This window comes from Dothidotthia symphoricarpi (assembly GCF_010015815.1).
Source record: "Dothidotthia symphoricarpi CBS 119687 unplaced genomic scaffold P153scaffold_3, whole genome shotgun sequence".
Lineage (NCBI taxonomy): Eukaryota > Fungi > Ascomycota > Dothideomycetes > Pleosporales > Dothidotthiaceae > Dothidotthia > Dothidotthia symphoricarpi.
Window position 1 is genome coordinate 1141271 of NW_022985010.1, and position 17193 is coordinate 1158463.

The 17193-nt window shown below is 53.7% G+C and overlaps 8 protein-coding genes across 8 annotated transcripts; 2 read left to right on the forward strand and 6 right to left on the reverse strand.

Moving 5' to 3' along the window:
• Positions 1–207: 207 nt before the first annotated feature.
• On the reverse strand, positions 208–1425 carry P153DRAFT_393320 (uncharacterized protein; the record flags this gene model as incomplete). Its single annotated transcript, XM_033671225.1, has 2 exons — positions 208–1264; positions 1316–1425. 2 exons carry the CDS (start codon positions 1423–1425, stop codon positions 208–210), a joined length of 1167 nt encoding a protein of 388 aa, XP_033527889.1.
• A 954-nt stretch (positions 1426–2379) lies between these two features.
• P153DRAFT_274054 (uncharacterized protein) lies at positions 2380–2718 on the reverse strand (the record flags this gene model as incomplete). Its single annotated transcript, XM_033662926.1, has 1 exon — positions 2380–2718. A coding segment is annotated over one exon (339 nt), but the record flags the coding sequence as incomplete, so codon positions are not given.
• A 644-nt stretch (positions 2719–3362) lies between these two features.
• P153DRAFT_381936 (cytochrome P450) lies at positions 3363–5024 on the reverse strand (the record flags this gene model as incomplete). Its single annotated transcript, XM_033670090.1, has 3 exons — positions 3363–3516; positions 3587–4878; positions 4935–5024. 3 exons carry the CDS (start codon positions 5022–5024, stop codon positions 3363–3365), a joined length of 1536 nt encoding a protein of 511 aa, XP_033527891.1.
• A 602-nt stretch (positions 5025–5626) lies between these two features.
• On the forward strand, positions 5627–6606 carry P153DRAFT_420364 (Mgm101p-domain-containing protein; the record flags this gene model as incomplete). The annotated part of the gene is made up of 2 exons (XM_033672237.1): positions 5627–6264; positions 6330–6606. 2 exons carry the CDS (start codon positions 5627–5629, stop codon positions 6604–6606), a joined length of 915 nt encoding a protein of 304 aa, XP_033527892.1.
• A 180-nt stretch (positions 6607–6786) lies between these two features.
• Positions 6787–8349, reverse strand: P153DRAFT_332368 (uncharacterized protein). The gene is made up of 2 exons (XM_033665507.1): positions 8057–8349; positions 6787–7910 (listed from the first exon to the last, which is right to left on the reverse strand). Exons 1-2 carry the CDS (start codon positions 8086–8088, stop codon positions 6890–6892), a joined length of 1053 nt encoding a protein of 350 aa, XP_033527893.1. The 5' UTR covers positions 8089–8349; the 3' UTR covers positions 6787–6889.
• Positions 8350–8978: 629 nt separating this feature from the next.
• P153DRAFT_158026 (Zn-dependent exopeptidase) lies at positions 8979–10790 on the forward strand. Its single transcript, XM_033662243.1, has 2 exons — positions 8979–9723; positions 9784–10790. Exons 1-2 carry the CDS (start codon positions 9358–9360, stop codon positions 10654–10656), a joined length of 1239 nt encoding a protein of 412 aa, XP_033527894.1. The 5' UTR covers positions 8979–9357; the 3' UTR covers positions 10657–10790.
• On the reverse strand, positions 10701–13438 carry P153DRAFT_308429 (uncharacterized protein). Its single transcript, XM_033664706.1, has 2 exons — positions 13356–13438; positions 10701–13296 (listed from the first exon to the last, which is right to left on the reverse strand). Exons 1-2 carry the CDS (start codon positions 13363–13365, stop codon positions 10925–10927), a joined length of 2382 nt encoding a protein of 793 aa, XP_033527895.1. The 5' UTR covers positions 13366–13438; the 3' UTR covers positions 10701–10924.
• Positions 13439–13992: 554 nt separating this feature from the next.
• On the reverse strand, positions 13993–17045 carry P153DRAFT_158082 (uncharacterized protein). Its single transcript, XM_033662244.1, has 3 exons — positions 16032–17045; positions 14868–15977; positions 13993–14816 (listed from the first exon to the last, which is right to left on the reverse strand). The coding sequence occupies exons 1-3, from the start codon at positions 16854–16856 to the stop codon at positions 14256–14258; spliced, it is 2496 nt and encodes an 831-aa protein (XP_033527896.1). The 5' UTR covers positions 16857–17045; the 3' UTR covers positions 13993–14255.
• Between the last annotated feature and the right edge of the window lie 148 nt (positions 17046–17193).

Consider the following 17193-nt stretch of genomic DNA (forward strand, 5'->3'; position numbering starts at 1 on the left):
TGCTTGGTACTGCGAAGTGTGGAAAATTTCGTCGTGGTTGCCTATTGTAGTCGCCACGCCCATTTCACCAGATGAAAAAATTCGAAAATAAATGCTTCACATGAAACAGGCTGGGCGCATACCGCGAAGAATCAAGGCACTTAAACTTCATATTGAATTGGTTCGTAGTTGTCCAGAGGTCGCAAATCCTGCTATAATTTCCAGTTTCTACACGCCTTGTCCCTGGCCTACATTCTCACTATCTCCACCCACCTTCTGAATCGCCACTCCACCAGTGATCCTCCCATCCACCGCATTAGCAAAGTACCCCTGCACAGGCATCAACTTCCCGCCCTCCTGTAGGCCCGTGATAAACTGCTGTCGCAAGTCGCGATGTGCGTCGAACAACGCGTTCCAACTTGCGTTTAGAGGGGCGGACTTTGCAATGATGTTAGTCGATGGGGTAGCCCAGTACATGACTAGGATGTCGAGGGTTAATTTACGGAGGGGAGAGGGAGAGACGATCGAGTTAGAGGGCTTCGAGGTGGTAGTAGATACGTGAGAGGAATCAGAGATGGGGGGAAGAGGTGGAGAGGGATCTGTATGCACCCAGATGTAGTCTACCAGCGCGGGCGTGAGGAAGAAGTGCGTTCCGATGGCGGAGTAGATGTGGGTTGTCGCATAATTCATGAAGCTTGTTGCGCTCAGACGTTGGGCGAGAAGCCATGCGCGGATCGAGGGAGGGATGGTGGAGTCGTGCACTGATGGTGTCTGTAGCGATGGTGCCGGTGATGGTGCAGGAGTAACGAGCATATTGGTAGTACTTGGGGGCGTGAGTGGTCCTTGGGGAGTGTCGGTGTTGTCTGGTGTGCTAGCCGGTGGTGAGGCGTAGGGGGAGTGGGATGTCGGTATCGTCGAAGTCGTCATGCGCGGGTTGTACATGGTCGAGATTCGACTATCGACTGTAGTAGGATAAGAACCCATGTAGATGAATTTCAAGAACAGGCCGAAGATCATGGGGTCGACGTCTGGGAGCTTGATCACTGCTTCTGTCTTCTCGAAATCCTGCTTTGGTTCGTCTGCTTCCACTTTCATGACTTTTTCGTCACCGTCCGGGCTGAGTTTGCGCTTCTTGTTGGCGGCCGTAGCCGTGGAGAGCGAATTGAGGCGCGTAATCTCGACTCTGAAGTAGATGGAATGCGCACAAAGGAGCTTTACTGGGAGGGTATAGCGTGGAGCTTGAGGACCGGTCCCGACGACGACGACTATCGCAGAGCCTTGGAGCCTAACCTTTTGTTAGTTCCAGGCTGAATTAGGGACGATGTGGTGGACTCACATTTCGAGAAACATGTCTGGATGAGCGTATCGGCCAGATGTAGAAGGAGCCGTAGAGGTTTTGATAGCTGGATGACTGACTGGCGATGATGCGGGAGTTTGTTGATGCATTGTTGGAGAATAACTTGTAAACTGAGGCGTAGAAGTTATTGTTAGTTCTAAGTCTACAGGTTTAGGTAAGAGAGTGCGGTATCGAGGCATGGTGAGAGAGTTGAGCGAAGAAGACGTCGAGTGAGACATAAGCCTAACCCGGATCAAGGTGCGAGGTGAGATACAAGAGGTGAAAGTGAGATAGCGTATTCATGACGGCGCTAACTGCCTTTACTCAAGCTCGTGTGCTTGGTCTGCAAAGGGAAAGCGGTTCAGGGTAAAGAATAGACAACTGAGCTATCACCAGGCACGAGCTATACTAATTACGTCTGGCTTCATGCAAACTGGTTGGATAGTGGTTTACACATGTGTTGGGGACTTTCTGACTATCATGTGTGCTTATAGTGAGGAAAATTGGTGTGTTCTAGGCTTACCGTTCTTTCTTAAAACCTACAAATAAAGTTCTTCTCTTCACACTGTTTATGTTCTTATCTAGGTATGTAGCAAGTCAATAAAAAATAAACGTCTGGCATTAGAGAGCAAGATACGGAATTTTAACGTATCCATGCATGAGTTTTATGTGTCTGGGACGATGCACCGTTCTTGCTCTTCTGTTACAGTTTGGACCTTCACATACCACTTCCATACACTTCATTAAGCGTCCCTTTTCTCTTATCCATCGCTATCCTACTCATCGGCTTCCAAGTATACAGGTAATGGCCTGAGCTTGGGGTTACCAGATTCGTTCAGAGCCGACCTGGCTATTTTGAAGAAGATCTCTCGGTTAAGATCTGGGTATTTCTTCAGAACCTCATCCCAATCCTCTTGAAAGTCTTGGATTTTATCCAGGTACACAACCTGTTGGCAAACAATATCCAACATGAAGTTCCGAAGAGGACTGCCTTCTGCAGTGTTGGTCCAGCAGTACTCAACCTCTTGCGGCAAGACCTCGTCGAGGATTTCGCCCCCCGTATAATAAACCTTGTAGATTTTCTCCATAACCATGTTTTTGAACTCCTTTGCCAAGATCCGGTCACCGAGTACCCACAGGTGAAATACACGCCATACGTTGTCCATCATGCCCATGCTAAGTATTTCGGGGAGTGTGTCGAAGTAGATCCATTGCACAAAGATCTGGAACATCCGAGGTTCGCAGTCAGGCAACACAATCTTGTTCTCAAAGCCTTCCTTGAAAGTTTCGTTGCAAGCCTTGCGGAAGAACTCAGAATGATGACTGAGCAGAGCCTTGGGGATGTTCCACTTCGCGGTCTTGTTTCCCCTAATCACACTGACTTCCATGGAATCTCCCTGCAGTCTGTATATGTCAGCAAAGCCCCCAGTGACATTACACGCGCATATATGTACTCACAGAGGTATCATTTTCGCCTGATGCGCGTCTTGCTTTTTCATCACAGCGTCTGCGGGCTCGGCCATACTGTACCTATCTTGTCAGCGAGTTACGCAATCATGCCGTGATAGCTAAAAATTACTTGTTCGTCTTTGCAGAGTTGAGGAGTCTTTTGGTTACTTGCTGAGTAGCGCAAGCGTGGGACAGGTTTGTGTGTGAGGTAAGAGATGAGGCAGTTGGCAAAGCAAAAGGTGGTGGATCTAAGCTAACAGTGAAAGTGAGTGATCGATGATGACGATTAGTTGTAGATGCGAAAGGAACCGTTTGACGTGACAGGTCGGCGCCAGCGGTGAAAGTGAGTGCAGTCGCGCCAAACGTTCCTGCCATTCCCGTCAACCCAAAAGCCCTCAAGTCCCGATACATCACACCCACACACTCAAACCCAACAACCAGAAGAAAAGATAGCCATTCCAAGTGTCTCCACACCCACACCCATCCCTACAGCCCTGGATATAAGAACGCAACGACGCTATACGCAGGTCGCCATGTGAACCCCCAGAACTCCAAGCTCCAACCCATCCCAGCCCAAAACACCCCACTCGCAAAAATCTCAGTTAACCGCTTTAAGCCTGCACATCAACGGCGTCTTCTGCCACAGGATAAACGTCTCTTGTTCCGCCCAATCGCCGCTCTCAGCACACAGTTCAAGATCGAAGTTATACAGCACCTTTGAGATAACGAGTCGGATCTCATGGTACGCCATGCTGTGGTAAAAGTCAGTCCATGCTCCTACATAAAACGTCGCAGAAAAAAGAAAAAAGGGGGGAGACATACTTCTTGCCCACACAATCCCTAGTGCCAACCGAAAACGGCTGCACAGCTTGTCGCTGATCGGCCTCGAACTCTGCACCTCCCAGCCAGCGCTCCGGGAGGTATTCCATCGGCCTGGTGAAGTTCTTCTCGCTGGTGTACATGGCGAGTTGCGGGATGGTGAGGGTGGTGCCGGGCGGGACAAAGGTGCCTACGATGGTGCTTCCGTCCTGGGGGACGAGTCGGGGGAGGCCGAGGGGCACGGGAGGGTACAGACGGAACGCCTCCTTTATGCACGCGGCGAGGTAAGGCAGTGCGGCTAGGGTTTCCATAGTCATGTCGTCTGCGCTGGTGAACGCGGAGCGGATCTCGTCGACGACTTGGGCCAAGCATTTGGGGTTCCGGAGGAGCAGGTATGTCAGGCCCGAGAGGAGGGTTGCGGTGGTTTCTGTGCCCGCGACCATGAAGACACTGGCGTTTGCGTCCATTTCGCCTCTGCTTAGCCCCTTGCCGTCCTGTTGTCCCAGCACGAGGTCCCAGAGATCGACTCCCTCTGCGTCACGCCCTTTCTCTAGACGCTTCGTGACGCGGGTGACGGAGTGCTGGAAGTGCTCTTCTCCTTTTTTGTTTATGGATTCCGGGATCAGGGCTTTGAAGGCCTTCCATACCCACGGGTAGGCTATTAGGATGGATACGCGGTTCATGATCTTGATGCTCGAGAAGATGACGCTGACCCAGGGGTCGTACTCTGCGTTTTCAAGCATGTGAAGTGGCTCGCCAAAGGTGAGGTCGCCCATGATGTCGAAGGTGGTGAAGTTGTACAGTTTCACCAGGTCGATCTCAGCGCTAGGATTCTTGTCGATGGCCTCTTTGAACTTGGATACGAGCATATCGACATATCTTAGAAAAAGCGGTTCTTGCTGCTTGAGAGCGCGGTCTGAGAAGGCTGGTCCAAAGATCTTGCGCATACGGGCATGGTCAGCATCGTGTGCCTGGATGAGATTGTACGATCCGTTTGGAGATGCTCCGTAGTGGTTCCAGTTTTTGTGAGGGTTAGAGCCTGGTGTTCCTTTCGTGCCGTGACCATAGATGTCTTTCCACGCATCAGGGTCCGTCCAACTTAGCTGGGTTGGAGACGTCCGGACCACATGTCCGTATTTGCGATGCAGCTCTGCTAGGCGGAGGTGATTCGTGCCTGTCCAGAGTCCAATGTGCGATGGGATCCATGATGCAGCTCTGGATTTGGGTCCTGGGAATTTACTCAGGGGGTGGAAGTATATTCTGTGGATGTATGTTGTAACGACTCGGACTGTGACCTTGGATATGTGTTAGTACATTCGAGGGGGTACATTAGATAGCAGGCTGCACGAACGATTATAGCAATGGCAGCAACGATCTGAGACAGTGAGACATTTCGAGCCAGTCTCAAAAGACCAGCAGGCTCTGCGGGGGTTGACGACATGTTCGTAGTGTTGAGAAGAAAGGAACGTGGAACTTAAAAGCAGAACAAGCCACCAAAGGGAAGTGAATCTTTAAGTACAGTAAGCTCAAGATATAGGCGACACTACGCTAGATGCGCATCTACTGCTTCTAGGAACGGATAGTCGTTGCAGCGTAGTGGCCGGCATATGGATCCCTGACAATATTCTGACCTCAGAGGTGATGGTTGCTACACTACCCCGAAGTGCACCCATTGTTACACTGGGCGCTAAGACACAGGGGGCAGAGGAATTCTCCTATTCGCCAGCACCAGCTCGACTGTCGCACTCGCACTCGGTCGGGACTCGGGTTCGCAGAGCATCGCGAGAGAGTCGATGTAATATGAAGAGCGGAGATAGTTATCTAAAAGAGCTGCGACAGTCAAGATGCAAAGCCCACGTCGAAACAGGCAGTTCGTACATGTATTCGTCCGTTGGCGGACGTCACTACAGTCGTCGCTGCTCATTGGTTGCAAAAGTCTAACGATATGTGCCACTCGAATCGTGACAGCGCGTTGTGCCGCCCCTCCCTCCGCCTCTCCGTGCGCGTTTCTCCACCAGCACGCCCCCATCTCAACACCCAGAAATGGCGTCCACACCCACCCGCCGAGGCCTCTCGCTTGTCCTCTCCGCCTCGCTCGCACAGCGGACTCCGGCCCGGACATTCGCCTCGTCCGCCCTCCGCGCCGCATACGCGAGCGCGCCAAAAGCTGCAACTGCTTCGACCACAGCAGCGAAGCCTACAACGACAACGACCACCTCCGCCACAGCAGCAAGGCCAGCAACAGCCTCATACCCAGCCGCGGCCCCCCAACGCACCGTAGTCCCCTCGTTCCCCGCCAAAGAGCCCCCCGTGCCCACAACCCGCACCGCCTCAGCCGACTACCAGGCCACACACGCACAATCCAAGCGCTCGCTGACCGAGGGCCTCAGCGATGCGCCGGCCGAGCTCGAAGGCGTGCCGGCTATTGACTGGACGCGCTCGTACCACGGCCTGGGCAGCGTGTCCTTTACCCCCGAGCAAGGCGAGACTCTGCTCGCGCCCCTCGCCCACGATGACGTTGAGGTAAAGCCCGACGGCATCATCTATCTGCCCGAGATCAAGTACAGGCGGATACTGAACCGCGCCTTTGGGCCTGGAGGGTGGGGGTTGGCGCCCAGAGGCGAGAGCATCGTGACGGCGAAGCTGGTGACGCGCGAGTACGGACTGGTTGTGCAGGGGCGGTACGTTTTCCATTCCCCAGCTCCCACGGCCCATCACACATGCTAAATGTTTTCTTCTTCCACAGACTAGTATCCATCGCACGCGGCGAGCAGCAGTACTTCGACCCCGAAGGCATCCCCACGGCGACCGAGGGCTGCAAGTCCAACTCCCTGATGCGCTGCTGCAAGGACCTGGGCATTGCGAGCGAGCTGTGGGACCCGAGGTTCATCCGCGAGTTCACCAACAAGATGACAAAGGAGGTGTGGGTCGAGCACACGCTCACCAAGAAGAAGCGGAAGATTGTGCTGCGCAAGGACGATTCGGCCAGGTATCCCTACAAGGAGGTCAAGGCGGGTATGTGAAATGATGTATATGTAGATCACTGCATGTGAGATATGTAAAATGAAACGAAAGCATGGCCGGGCGTTGGGAAAGCTAGAATGCGCTGTGTGTGTAGATTGTACGAGCCAAATAACATCACTCAAACAACGACCATTACATTTGCTTGTCATGATTCATTGCAACGGGCTACCAGATATATACCCCCATCGCCCGTAAATATTTTCCATCCACCACCTCGAACACTCCCCAACCGCAAACCTACGGTCAGGACTCCGAGTATGCTCTCCTCCAAGGGTTCGTCTCCTAGCGACCCCCCAGTTCGAAGCCCGAAGCCTTTGCCCTATCCCTAATCGACTCTCCCGCCCTCTTCCCATATGCCAGCGGGTCGTCGTCCGTAGGCTGCTGGGCGCGCGGCCAATTCCACGGCATCCACCCACTGCTCGTGCGCCTTCCCATGGGGGGCGGGGTAAGCGGGTACGGAGGACGATCCGACGCGGACCCGGGCGTCAATTCATCGCGCTCGATAGTATCAAACTCGGCCTCGCTCCTATTGCGCGAGAGACGGCCACTCCCTAAGCTACTGCTGGCTCGCGAGAGATTGGGGCTCTCGTGGTATTTGTTGCCGCCTGTCTGCTGGGTGCGGATGCTCTCGTGCTCGCGGTCGAGGGCCTTGAGGACGGTTTCGAGGCGCTCGCGCTGCGAGGCGACGTAGCTGAGGCGGTCGTCGTTGTTGCGGATCGAGTCTGGGACGAGGCGCGTGTTGCGGGATAGATCGGCGGCCTGGGCGTCTTTGTTGGCGCCGTACATGGCGGAGGCTCCGCTCAGCGCCTGGTTGACCATGCCGTATATGTCGTTGCCGCCCCGTGCTGCGGGCATTTGGAACCTGCTCATGAGGTTCTGCGCGTATGTCTGCCCGGCTGGTGGTGGTTGTGTGGGCTTCTTCGGCGCGAATCCCATGACGTTGACTTTGACCCACTCAATGCCCATCTCGAGATATGCGAGGCCTGCTGCCTTGGCGCTGTCGTGGCTCTGCGTTATGAATTCGTCGATTTCGCGCTCGTGGTGGTACAGGAAGGGCTCGATGTACTGCTGATAGAGGAGCGTGGCGCCCCCGGAGCCGGGCAGGATAAGGTATAGGTGCAAGAAAAAGCGCATCCAGGAATAGAAAGGAACCCAGCTGAGGATGAAGTCGAAGACATTCTCGACGGTGGTGAGGACGGAGAGAACGACAAAGTAGATGAGCCAAGGTGCAAGGAGAGCTGGATCTGATGTGTGCAAGGCTTTGTACGAGGCGAAAATGGGGAAGAGGACTGTGGTAGCGACGCTATAGTCGTGTTAGCGTTGTGTAGTCTAGCAAACAAAGCTTCCCGTGGTGTATAGAAGCTCCAACGCGGTCGTGGAGCACGCGAGAAAGTGTCGAGTTTGAAGCTTGTGACAGCTCTGACGTCTGCGGGGAAAGGGCTCACTTACGTCAAGCCGTCAGCGATGAAGCCGAACATCATCTCGCGTCAGCTTCTGATATCTAGCTGAGTATGGATGAGTAGGTAAATCTAGGAGAAAGAGTGCAAGAGCTTAGAGCTCTGGTCAGGCACCAGGCGGAAGTGATGCGGAAGACTTGATGATGATGCACGTCTGCTAGCTCCGCCGGTCAACCACGGCGCATTGCCGATTTCGTGTTCTTTGTGCACAGCACACGCACGCGTCACTGGCGTCAACGGCCTTTAGGAGGCTGGAGAAGTCAGGTGTTCTGACTGTGAGTGTGTCTCGTGCGTGGTTTTGAGTGAGGCGTACGGTTGCGATTTCCTCATCGGGCGGGGCGCCGATTTCTCGAGACGAGACCTCAACCTCCAACGAGCCATACACTCTTCCACTGAGTTCCGTTTCATACGCCCGATTTCTCATACGAGCGATAATTTCTTCTTCAGCCCCACGTATACTACCTCTATAGTCAATACCGGTTTTGACGGCAATCTGCGGCATCTTTCCCGTCCACTCAAGTCGCATCTTGACCATTTGCTGGGTCTAGCCGGAGTATATTTCCAAGGTATCAATGTCGACTATTTCTCCAGAAAGAGTGTTTTCACTCGCTAGTATGTCAATATTGATAGACTGTCTGGCTTCGAACACAATATGGGGGAAGCAAGTATTAGGCATTGCTACACCGGCTTCCTGGTCTAGTGTCTTACCAAGCTTTCATATATTCATCATCCTAATACATGTATAAACCCATACCAGGAGGCCCTTCTACCTCACTGTATACGCACCGGGAGTTCAGGCTCGTAGACTGCTCTAACCTGGCCCCAGACGCTTGAACATGTATGTTCTATTTTGACTTCTGCTTACAGATTTAGTCCCTCGGAGTTTGAGATTGGGAAGTGGGCCATCATATATTTGCATCTCCACAGCGTCACGCTCATCTTCAACCCCGGCTGTTGAACATACCACCTACCTATCCAAGACAAACGCAGACTATCATACTGCCATGGCTGCCAAGGACCTTCTTATCATCGACCCCGCATTCATCACTGCAGACGCCGTCATCCCACTTATACTACTCGCCGGCGGTGGAAGACATTCGGTATAGAGTCTGGTTCCCCATCCTCCCATGACGTGCAACTACAAATCCAGTACAACATGACGGAGCCCGCTCTAAAAGATGCAGATCTTCAAGATGCATAAATAGCCTCAACGTCCTTGAGAAATTCCAGTTAGCAACCATACCTTGAATTTCAATTGCCATTGCAAGCGGAGTTGCATCTTCCCCTAAAACCATGGCTATTCTCGCACCAATCCTAGCCTTCTTCCTATTTTCCCTAGTCAGTGCAGCGCCCCAAGCATCACCCTCCCCGAGCTCTCTTTCTCCGAGTCCATCTGCGTCAAACTCGTCAATCTCTCTCACATCGGAGGAAACAGAAGAGCTATACAAACTCCATGAGGAACTCGTAAATATACCTTCGATCTCCGGTGACGAGGTTGAATGTGCAGAATACGTATCTGAGTATCTGGAAGAGCTTGGATATTATGTTGAGAAACTCCAAGTCGGAACAACAGGCACATTCAATGTGTTTGCGTACTCGACAGCCCTGAAAAATGAGGGTGTCTGGCCCGAAGTCCTCATCACAAGTCACGTTGACACTGTACGCATTCTCCATTGCGGATGCTCCAAAAGAAGCCGTAGACGTTAATACCCGATCCAGGTCCCTCCATTCTTCCCCTTCGAACGCCGCGAAAGAAACGGCACAATATACCACTCAGGCCGCGGCACAGTCGACGCCAAAGGCTCCGTAGCCACCATGATAACCGCCACCCATAAGTTCCTGCAATCCCGCTCCGACACGCCCCGCCTAGCCATGCTCTTCGTCGTCAGCGAAGAAACCGGCGGCGCCGGCATGCAAGCCTTCGCCGCGCACGCACGCAACCAAACCTTCCGCGCCGCCATCTTCGGCGAGCCAACAGAAGGCAAGCTCGCCAGCGGCCACAAGGGGAACCTCGGCCTGACACTCAACGTCGTCGGCAAGGCGGCGCATTCCGCCTACCCCTGGCTCGGCGTCAGTGCGATTAATTTCCTCGCCGACGCCATCGTCGCGCTGAATAGTCTCGAGCCTGCGCTCCCGGCCGGCGACCTCCTCGGCGCTACGACCTTGAATACGGGACGCATCCAAGGCGGCGTTGCGAGCAATGTCGTCCCTGAGAGCGCAAACGCGAGTATCTCCATCCGCGTAGCGCAGAGCCAGGACAACGCCGTCGAGCTCGTGCGCGCCATGGTCGCCGGTATGCTCTCGCCCATCGTCCAGCGTGCGGCGGACGCAGGTGCAAACTTTACCCTGACGTTTGCCAATGCCTCGTACCCCGCGGTCATCCTGAATACGGATGTTGAGGGCTTGGAGGTTGCGCCTGTGTTCTATGGTACGGATATACCGAGCTTGCCGCAGGTGCAGAAGAGGTATTTGTTTGGGGCGGGCTCGATTGAGGTTTCGCATACGGCGGGCGAGGAACTGAGTCAGGGGGAGTTGGTGCGGGCGGCGGAGGCGTATGGGATGATTTTGAGTACTTTGTTTCCGGAAGGTTGAGGGGTGGATGGTAATGGCTGGGGCTTTTCTTTCGATGTGAACATATCATGTATGGCTGCGGTAAAAAGTGCTTTCCGTCAGTACTGGAGGGAATATCAGATGCGAATAGAACTATGCCAACAAAAGGAGGCACGAAAAGAGTTTTGGCACTCCTTAGTTATCACGAACTGGAGTCTAATCTGCTGACCCCATCAGACCAGGTTCTCAATGAGAGGCCATCGCCTCAAGCAGAGCCCAAACCCTCCCGCGCAACATCCCCCGCGAATCTTCAAACCCCAATATCCTCCACGCGCAACAGCCCACTGCCCATCCCCGCAACCGCCCACGTCCCGAACTTCAGATTCGGATTCCAAGACAAAGTCGTGACAGCAGACTGCTCCTCGAAGACAGTGATATACCGACCCCACTCCAAGTCCGTCGGCTTCCTCTTAGATGTAATCGAGTCCTGCATACCCGGCTGATTAGCCTTGAAGCCCGCCGTGATGCGAACCAGAGGTTCATTGAGTACCGACTGCGAGACAGCAGTCTGCGGTGTCTCCGAAACGTTTGCCACAGGGTCGCTAGAAACGACGTCAACACCAACATCGCCATCAGCGCGAGTAGCCACAGATTGCTGCACCGGCCCACCATCCAGTAACTCCGGATCCCTCGGCGCATCAACAACCAGCCTATCCACAGGGCCCCTCCACTCATGCGCAAACCAATTCTGCTGCCACGGCATCTCCTTGTAGTTCAGAATCCTTGCCAGCGGATTCCCCGACGCGACAGTGCCGTCTGCAGTCCCGACCAGCACGCCGGGATGCACGGGGCTCGTTGCCACGCAGGAAATCGTGCTCTCGGCGCGCATCGTGTACAGGTTGTGGTAGAAGCGGCGCAGGGAGTTGTGCTTGAGCATGATGAGCTCGTCGGACATGGTGAAGGACTGGGTTTGTTCGTGCCATGCTTGTGCTGTGCATAGCCCGCGGCCGCGGATCGAGGGGACGGTGTCGGCGGTGGGGGAGCGCAGGTCGTACAGTCGTGCGAAGCCGTCCGCCGTGGTGATGGAGATGTAGTTTGGTCGGGAGGGGCGGCCGGATGCGAGGGTTAGGATGTAGGTGTCGGCGATTTGCTTGAAGAACCAGGGTTTTGGCACGTAGGTGGTTGATCCAGCTGGGGGGAAGGTTTCTGCCCGGTTCAGTGTCCAGATTGCGAGGGTGCCTGCTGCGGTGGCGACGGCGAGTGAGGTGCTGGAAAGCCAGTGAATGCAGGAGGGGACTGTTTGTGGGAAGTCGACGTCGAATGCTGCTTGTGAGTAATGTACATACTGAGTCTCTGTCGAGGTTGCGTCGAGCTTAGAGTACGAAACGTCGAGTATTCTGACCCGCCCGTCTGACCAGATGCCCGCGAGAAGACCGAGATGAACCTCATCACTATCTTCGGAATATCCTGGCTTCTCAACCGTACTGGTCGGACTCCACCTGAACTGCTTCGGTGCGCCCCAATCTGTACAAATGACCAGCTCAAGCTGCGGCTGCTCCGAGGGGTCAAGCTCGCCAATCCTATTAGCTCCGAAAGACCAGATCTGGATGGAAGCCGGGAAAGCTGGTGTGGCCGAGAACGCGGGCGCTTTTAGGTTTTCGTACGGTTTTGGTTGACGGCCTTCTGTTTGTTTCTGTTCCACGGCGACGGCGAGATACTGTGTCCTGCCCTCCTCACTCGATGCCCATTGCGCTTCTTGGACTCGCGAGCCGAGATTGAGGACCCAGCCCCGTCGGCTCTTCTGATCCATGTAAGGCTGCGCGGTGCTGATGTAGGTGCCTTTCTTCATTGCGTGCAGCTGGGGCGCATTGATAGTACCCATGAGCACATTCAGCGATGCCGGCCCGTCGTTCATCGTGTATGACTTCGCCTCCTGCGCATTTAGCGTTCTACTCTTTTGCCCTCTTGCAAACGCGTCTCTCCCGTTACTGGCGTACCATTTCCTCAGAGTCAGGACATCCTTTTCTCTCGCCTCCTCGCTCTCAAAGAAGCTTCGCCGTAGCCCTCCCTTCAAGCCCCCTTTATCTCGATAAGGCAGCGTCTCTTGCACATCCCAATGGTCCCGCGTCATAAGGATAGGCCTGAGGTCTTTGTCCGTCGGCCCAAAGAGGTCCTTAAGCCGCAGCTCCTGCCCGCCAATCTTGCTGAACTCCGCCACACCTCGCGCATGCAAAGAAGCCCTGTCAGTCCCCATGGGACGCGGGAGCACACCATTACCCTTAACAACGCTGACGGGAGTTTTAACCTGGTCCTGAGGCGCGATTCTCTGTACGCGGGGCAACTCGCTCTTCGCGCCTTTCTTGGTGCGCTTCCCATTCGGCGTGGTGGGAACGAGATCATCGACATCGATGATTGAAGAGGCGCGTCTGTGGGATCCATCTCTTTCAGAAACACCATCGGCATCGTCTGCGTCTTCATCTTCATCCTCGTCCTCCACTACATCCTCGTCAAAATCATCATCTGGCTCCGGTTCCTCAACATCCGGCATAAAGTCATCGCTATCCTCATCGTCGTCTAGCTGCTCTCGAGCACTCGGTGTTTGCGTGCCACCATCCTCATCCAGAAACGAATACTCATCGCCGACACGGTACGACGCAGGACGCGACTGGCGGCGCGCGCGCGCTATTGGCTCGAATCAGTCCCATCTACGATTTGAAACTAGTCCGAAAGCTGTGCTCTACCTTCGGGCATAACGGTCACAAGTCTCGTGCAGTATAGCGACTGATTGGTGTGTCTCGATTAGGACGGTGTGACTAGGGTGTAGATTTCCACGAGTGTGCTGTGTATGTGTTGGAAATAGTAAAAGGTACCTTGCTGGAAAAAAAGTGGCCATCACGGTTCGAATAAAACCGCCCCACTTGTAGCGTAGTGCACAGACCTCTATCACCCCGCACAAAGGTTTTATGAGAGCATTTCTCACTCACTGGACCGGAAGAAAAATTAGAGAAAAGCTGCGAAACGCGCCTTTCACCAGTATTTTCACACGATATATTCCGACCACTCCGCAAAAACACCATCAATCACAACAACAAAGGTGGTATGGTCTAGTGGTATGACGTCACGTTGTGGAGTTGCTACAATTCCGTGCCAGCCTGGGTTCGAGTAAGTCTAGCATCAAAAAAAACAAAGCAGTACTGCCAATTCTAACATTGGACAGTTCCCAGTACCGCCAAGTGACAATTTTTTTTTGCTGATTTTGGTGTCGGGTTCCAGGGAGTGTTGACAAGGTATTCTTTTGGTGCTCTTTTTATCTATCGTTTTGTTTCTTTTCACTTGCGTGGCTTCTCTAGCTTGATATTACGCAGCTTTGCGTTTGAGAGAGGTAGATGGCATTCTTTTTACTCTCATATTCATATTGATGGACAGGCTTTCCCAGTAGTGAATATGAGTATCTGCTATACACCAAGTCGCCAATCTCATCTCAAAACCTCAGAATACATATGAGCGCATGCGCTCGAAAATAAACGCATATCGTCGTGTCATACATCATACATCATCCACCATTACCCCAGCCCATCACGAACCTTCTCTCCACCTCCATCCCGCACGTCGCCCGCCCACGAACACGATATTAACACCATCTAGTGCGCCCACGACCCAATAGCTCTCTCCTGCCACTCTTCCTCCATATCCTCCGCACACGCCTTACACACCGTCATCCTGCAAACCGCAATCTCGCACTCCCACATCTCCTCCTCGACATCCTCTCCGCACCTATTACAGAACACGGGGACGTGAACATGCTGCCTAACTCCGTAGTTGGTCTGCAAGTACGGTCTAACTTCCAGACTGTTGATGACCACTCGGTCCGGGACGTGCTCCAGATCGATGGGGTGGAAGATGTGGCCATTGTTGAGACAGGTGTGCTTTGGAAGCTTCTTCGACGGGGGTAAGGGGATTAGAAGGCGCTTCTTGGGTGGCGAGGGAAACGGGCAGTTTTCTTTCGGGAAGGGCGCGGGAGGGATCTGCTGGTCGGCGAGGACGTCGTGGTCGATGCGCTCGGAGAGAGGGCGTTGCTCGTCGGGGTTTTGGGCGTCGATCCATTTGTGGACCAGCACTTGCGATTCGTCGCGTGGCATCTTTGCCTTCTTTTCCCGTGCAGTGCGGTCGTAGTGTGCTGGATAATTGTCGTTGATATCGGGCTGTGTTGCAGTTAGCATGATGTACTGCTGCAAGGTCGAGGATATGTTTACTTTGAGATCCTCACGCCCGCTCTCCTTGCCGTTGACTTCGACGAAAGCAACATCCTTGACCGCTCCAGAGGTCTCAGCATCGACGAGAAGCACATTGCTTTTACGAGCCGGTATGTCCACACGCTTGACAACACCCGGAGTGATTCTAGTGGAGGTCGATACCTGCGCCACCTGCACAGTGGGCTCTTCGTCAAGGTCGATGCTGCTACCTATGGACATCATATCGTCTTCGTTGTCAGCTTCTTCTGCAAAGTCAACATCGGATTGTTCTTGAGCCATAACCCGAAGTTTCATCGACGAAAACCCCCTCTTCATCTTCTTATGCTGTTCTTTCAGCACAGAGTTTTCTGTGTTCAGCCGCAACTTAGCTGCATCAAGCTTACACAGCGCAGCCTGACTTGCTTTGCGTCGTATATCCTCAGTGGCGTTCAGTAGGCGATCTTCAACTGCTTGTAAGGGACTCCGCACTTGCAAGTTTGCAGGTTCCTGCCACTCCATATAGCTAAGGTCTACCTTTGTACCAGGATGCATGTTATATCCCTCCTCTTCCTCCGGTTCCTCTTCGATAACATCGTCCGTTGGAGAAAGGTCGTATTCCTCAAGTTCGTATGTATCGGACAAGTCGAGAAATAACTCAGTGTGTGACCGGGGCATCATGGAAGCACTCCGAGGAGGATAGTCGCTCTCATACTCGGATATAGCCTCAAGTTCCGTTTCGTCATCTTCTTCATGGTTATAGATTGTTCGGAGCTCGTCGAACGAAGCCTCTGTGATCGGCGACATCCTGTCTAGCGACTTGGGACCTCTCTTGCGCCTGCGGCGTCGCGGCGACACTGAAACCGGGCGTGAAGGCGGCGGAACCTGGCGAGAGCGCATGTGAAGATCGCTATCACTGGCATATCCAAGATGTAGATCTTCATCTGGAGAAAGCGGTCCGGCTGCTGCAAAGTTGTGGTGTGGCGTACGCTTCGGGATGCCCGAGCCAAACGAAGGCAGATTGCCCAGTACGCGCATAGCTTTGCTGGTGCTACCTCCCCATCTCCTCTTCGCCTTTGGAGCATCGCACTCCATATCCTCTTCTCTGAACTTTGGCAGTCTGCTCGACACATCCTTGAACATAGTCAGCAAAGGTGCAGAAGCACGCGACTTTAGTGTCGGTCGTACCGGACGGCTGTCAAATATGCCATCTTGCAGGAAGGGATCTCTCCGTATACTTCCTTGCCCTTGAGAGAACACATCGACTTCGATCCCAAGAAACTGGGCTGCCTTGCTGGGCGTTGTAGGAGGAAGAGGCGAGCTGACCACAGGCATGGTTGTAGGTGAGTCCCTGAAAGGGTTGTACTGAGGAGGACTACCTGGCGTACGGGGGGCTTGATGGCGGGGGCTCGCAAGCGCAGGTGAATTTCTGGATATGCCAGCCGGTGAACTCGCAGGCGAAGCCGCAGCCCTGTGAATAATTCTCTGGTTGTTGCTAGAGTCCTTCACGTTCGCCTTTCCCGGTGAAAAGAACCTCATATTGGACTCTTCCGACGCGCGTGGGCTCGATCCAAGATCAGTTGCTACGCTGCTCACCAAACTCGCTGTCGCTGCCTTTGGGCCGAGCATAGGCGCGGTATTTGAACGGGGTAGTCCCGAACGGCGGCTCAGTCGACGACGGCCGCCAATCCAAACCGCTGGTCGTTTTGACGACGTGTTAGTGCCTCCCATGGCCATGGCCAACGTAGCATGCGAGGTAGTTTGCTGTGGCGAACGCGGCGGGCGATCGAAGAGCAACGCAATCCGGTATGCTGACAAGGTTTTGGATGTGTGTGAGAGACGTGGACAGCGATTGAAAGAGGTGAGTCGCCGGCAAACGAACCGCGTGAGGCGGCGCCTGGACATGCTGCGGTGAAAGAGGAAGGCACGGCATCGACATGACGTTGACCTCACTTCACCACAGAAATGAAGTGAACGCGAGCAAAACCATACGTACGCCACGCGCAGCTTCATTTCATCTCTGGCAACAGAACTCGAGAAAAAGAAGAAGAGAAAACAGTGACAAACGCTCGGAACCAGGGCGGACAGACGAAATATGCACGAAGTGAAATCCCATCTTAACAGGAGCTGACATGATAAACACTAAGAACACTTGCTTGTACAAACCATATATACGATCCTGGGGTATCCTCCAAGTACGACCCGTGCAACAACAATCTGTGCCTCTATCCGCCTTGTATCCGATCTGTGCGCCGACCTCAAACTCGACGTCACGTTGCACATCCATGTATCCTGAGCCAGAAACGCCAAATATGCAAATCCTAGTCATGCCCCCCCATCTATTCTGCCC

What these genes read in the sequence shown, in the direction of transcription:
- P153DRAFT_332368 (XM_033665507.1), bottom strand. Translation starts at nt 8,088, where the DNA reads ATGATGTTCGGCTTCATCGCTGACGGCTTGAC. An exon ending in TTCATCGCTGACGGCTTGAC is followed by an intron (nt 7,911 to 8,056) that starts GTAAGTGAGCCC and finishes ACACGACTATAG; the next exon opens with CGTCGCTACCACAGTCCTCT.
- P153DRAFT_158026 (XM_033662243.1), top strand. Translation starts at nt 9,358, where the DNA reads ATGGCTATTCTCGCACCAATCCTAGCCTTCTTCCTATTTTCCCTAGTC. An exon ending in TCACAAGTCACGTTGACACT is followed by an intron (nt 9,724 to 9,783) that starts GTACGCATTCTC and finishes TACCCGATCCAG; the next exon opens with GTCCCTCCATTCTTCCCCTT.
- P153DRAFT_158082 (XM_033662244.1), bottom strand. Translation starts at nt 16,856, where the DNA reads ATGAAGCTGCGCGTGGCGTACGTATGGTTTTGCTCGCGTTCACTTCAT. An exon ending in GCATATTTGACAGCCGTCCG is followed by an intron (nt 15,978 to 16,031) that starts GTACGACCGACA and finishes ACTATGTTCAAG; the next exon opens with GATGTGTCGAGCAGACTGCC. An exon ending in GCGGGCGTGAGGATCTCAAA is followed by an intron (nt 14,817 to 14,867) that starts GTAAACATATCC and finishes ACTGCAACACAG; the next exon opens with CCCGATATCAACGACAATTA.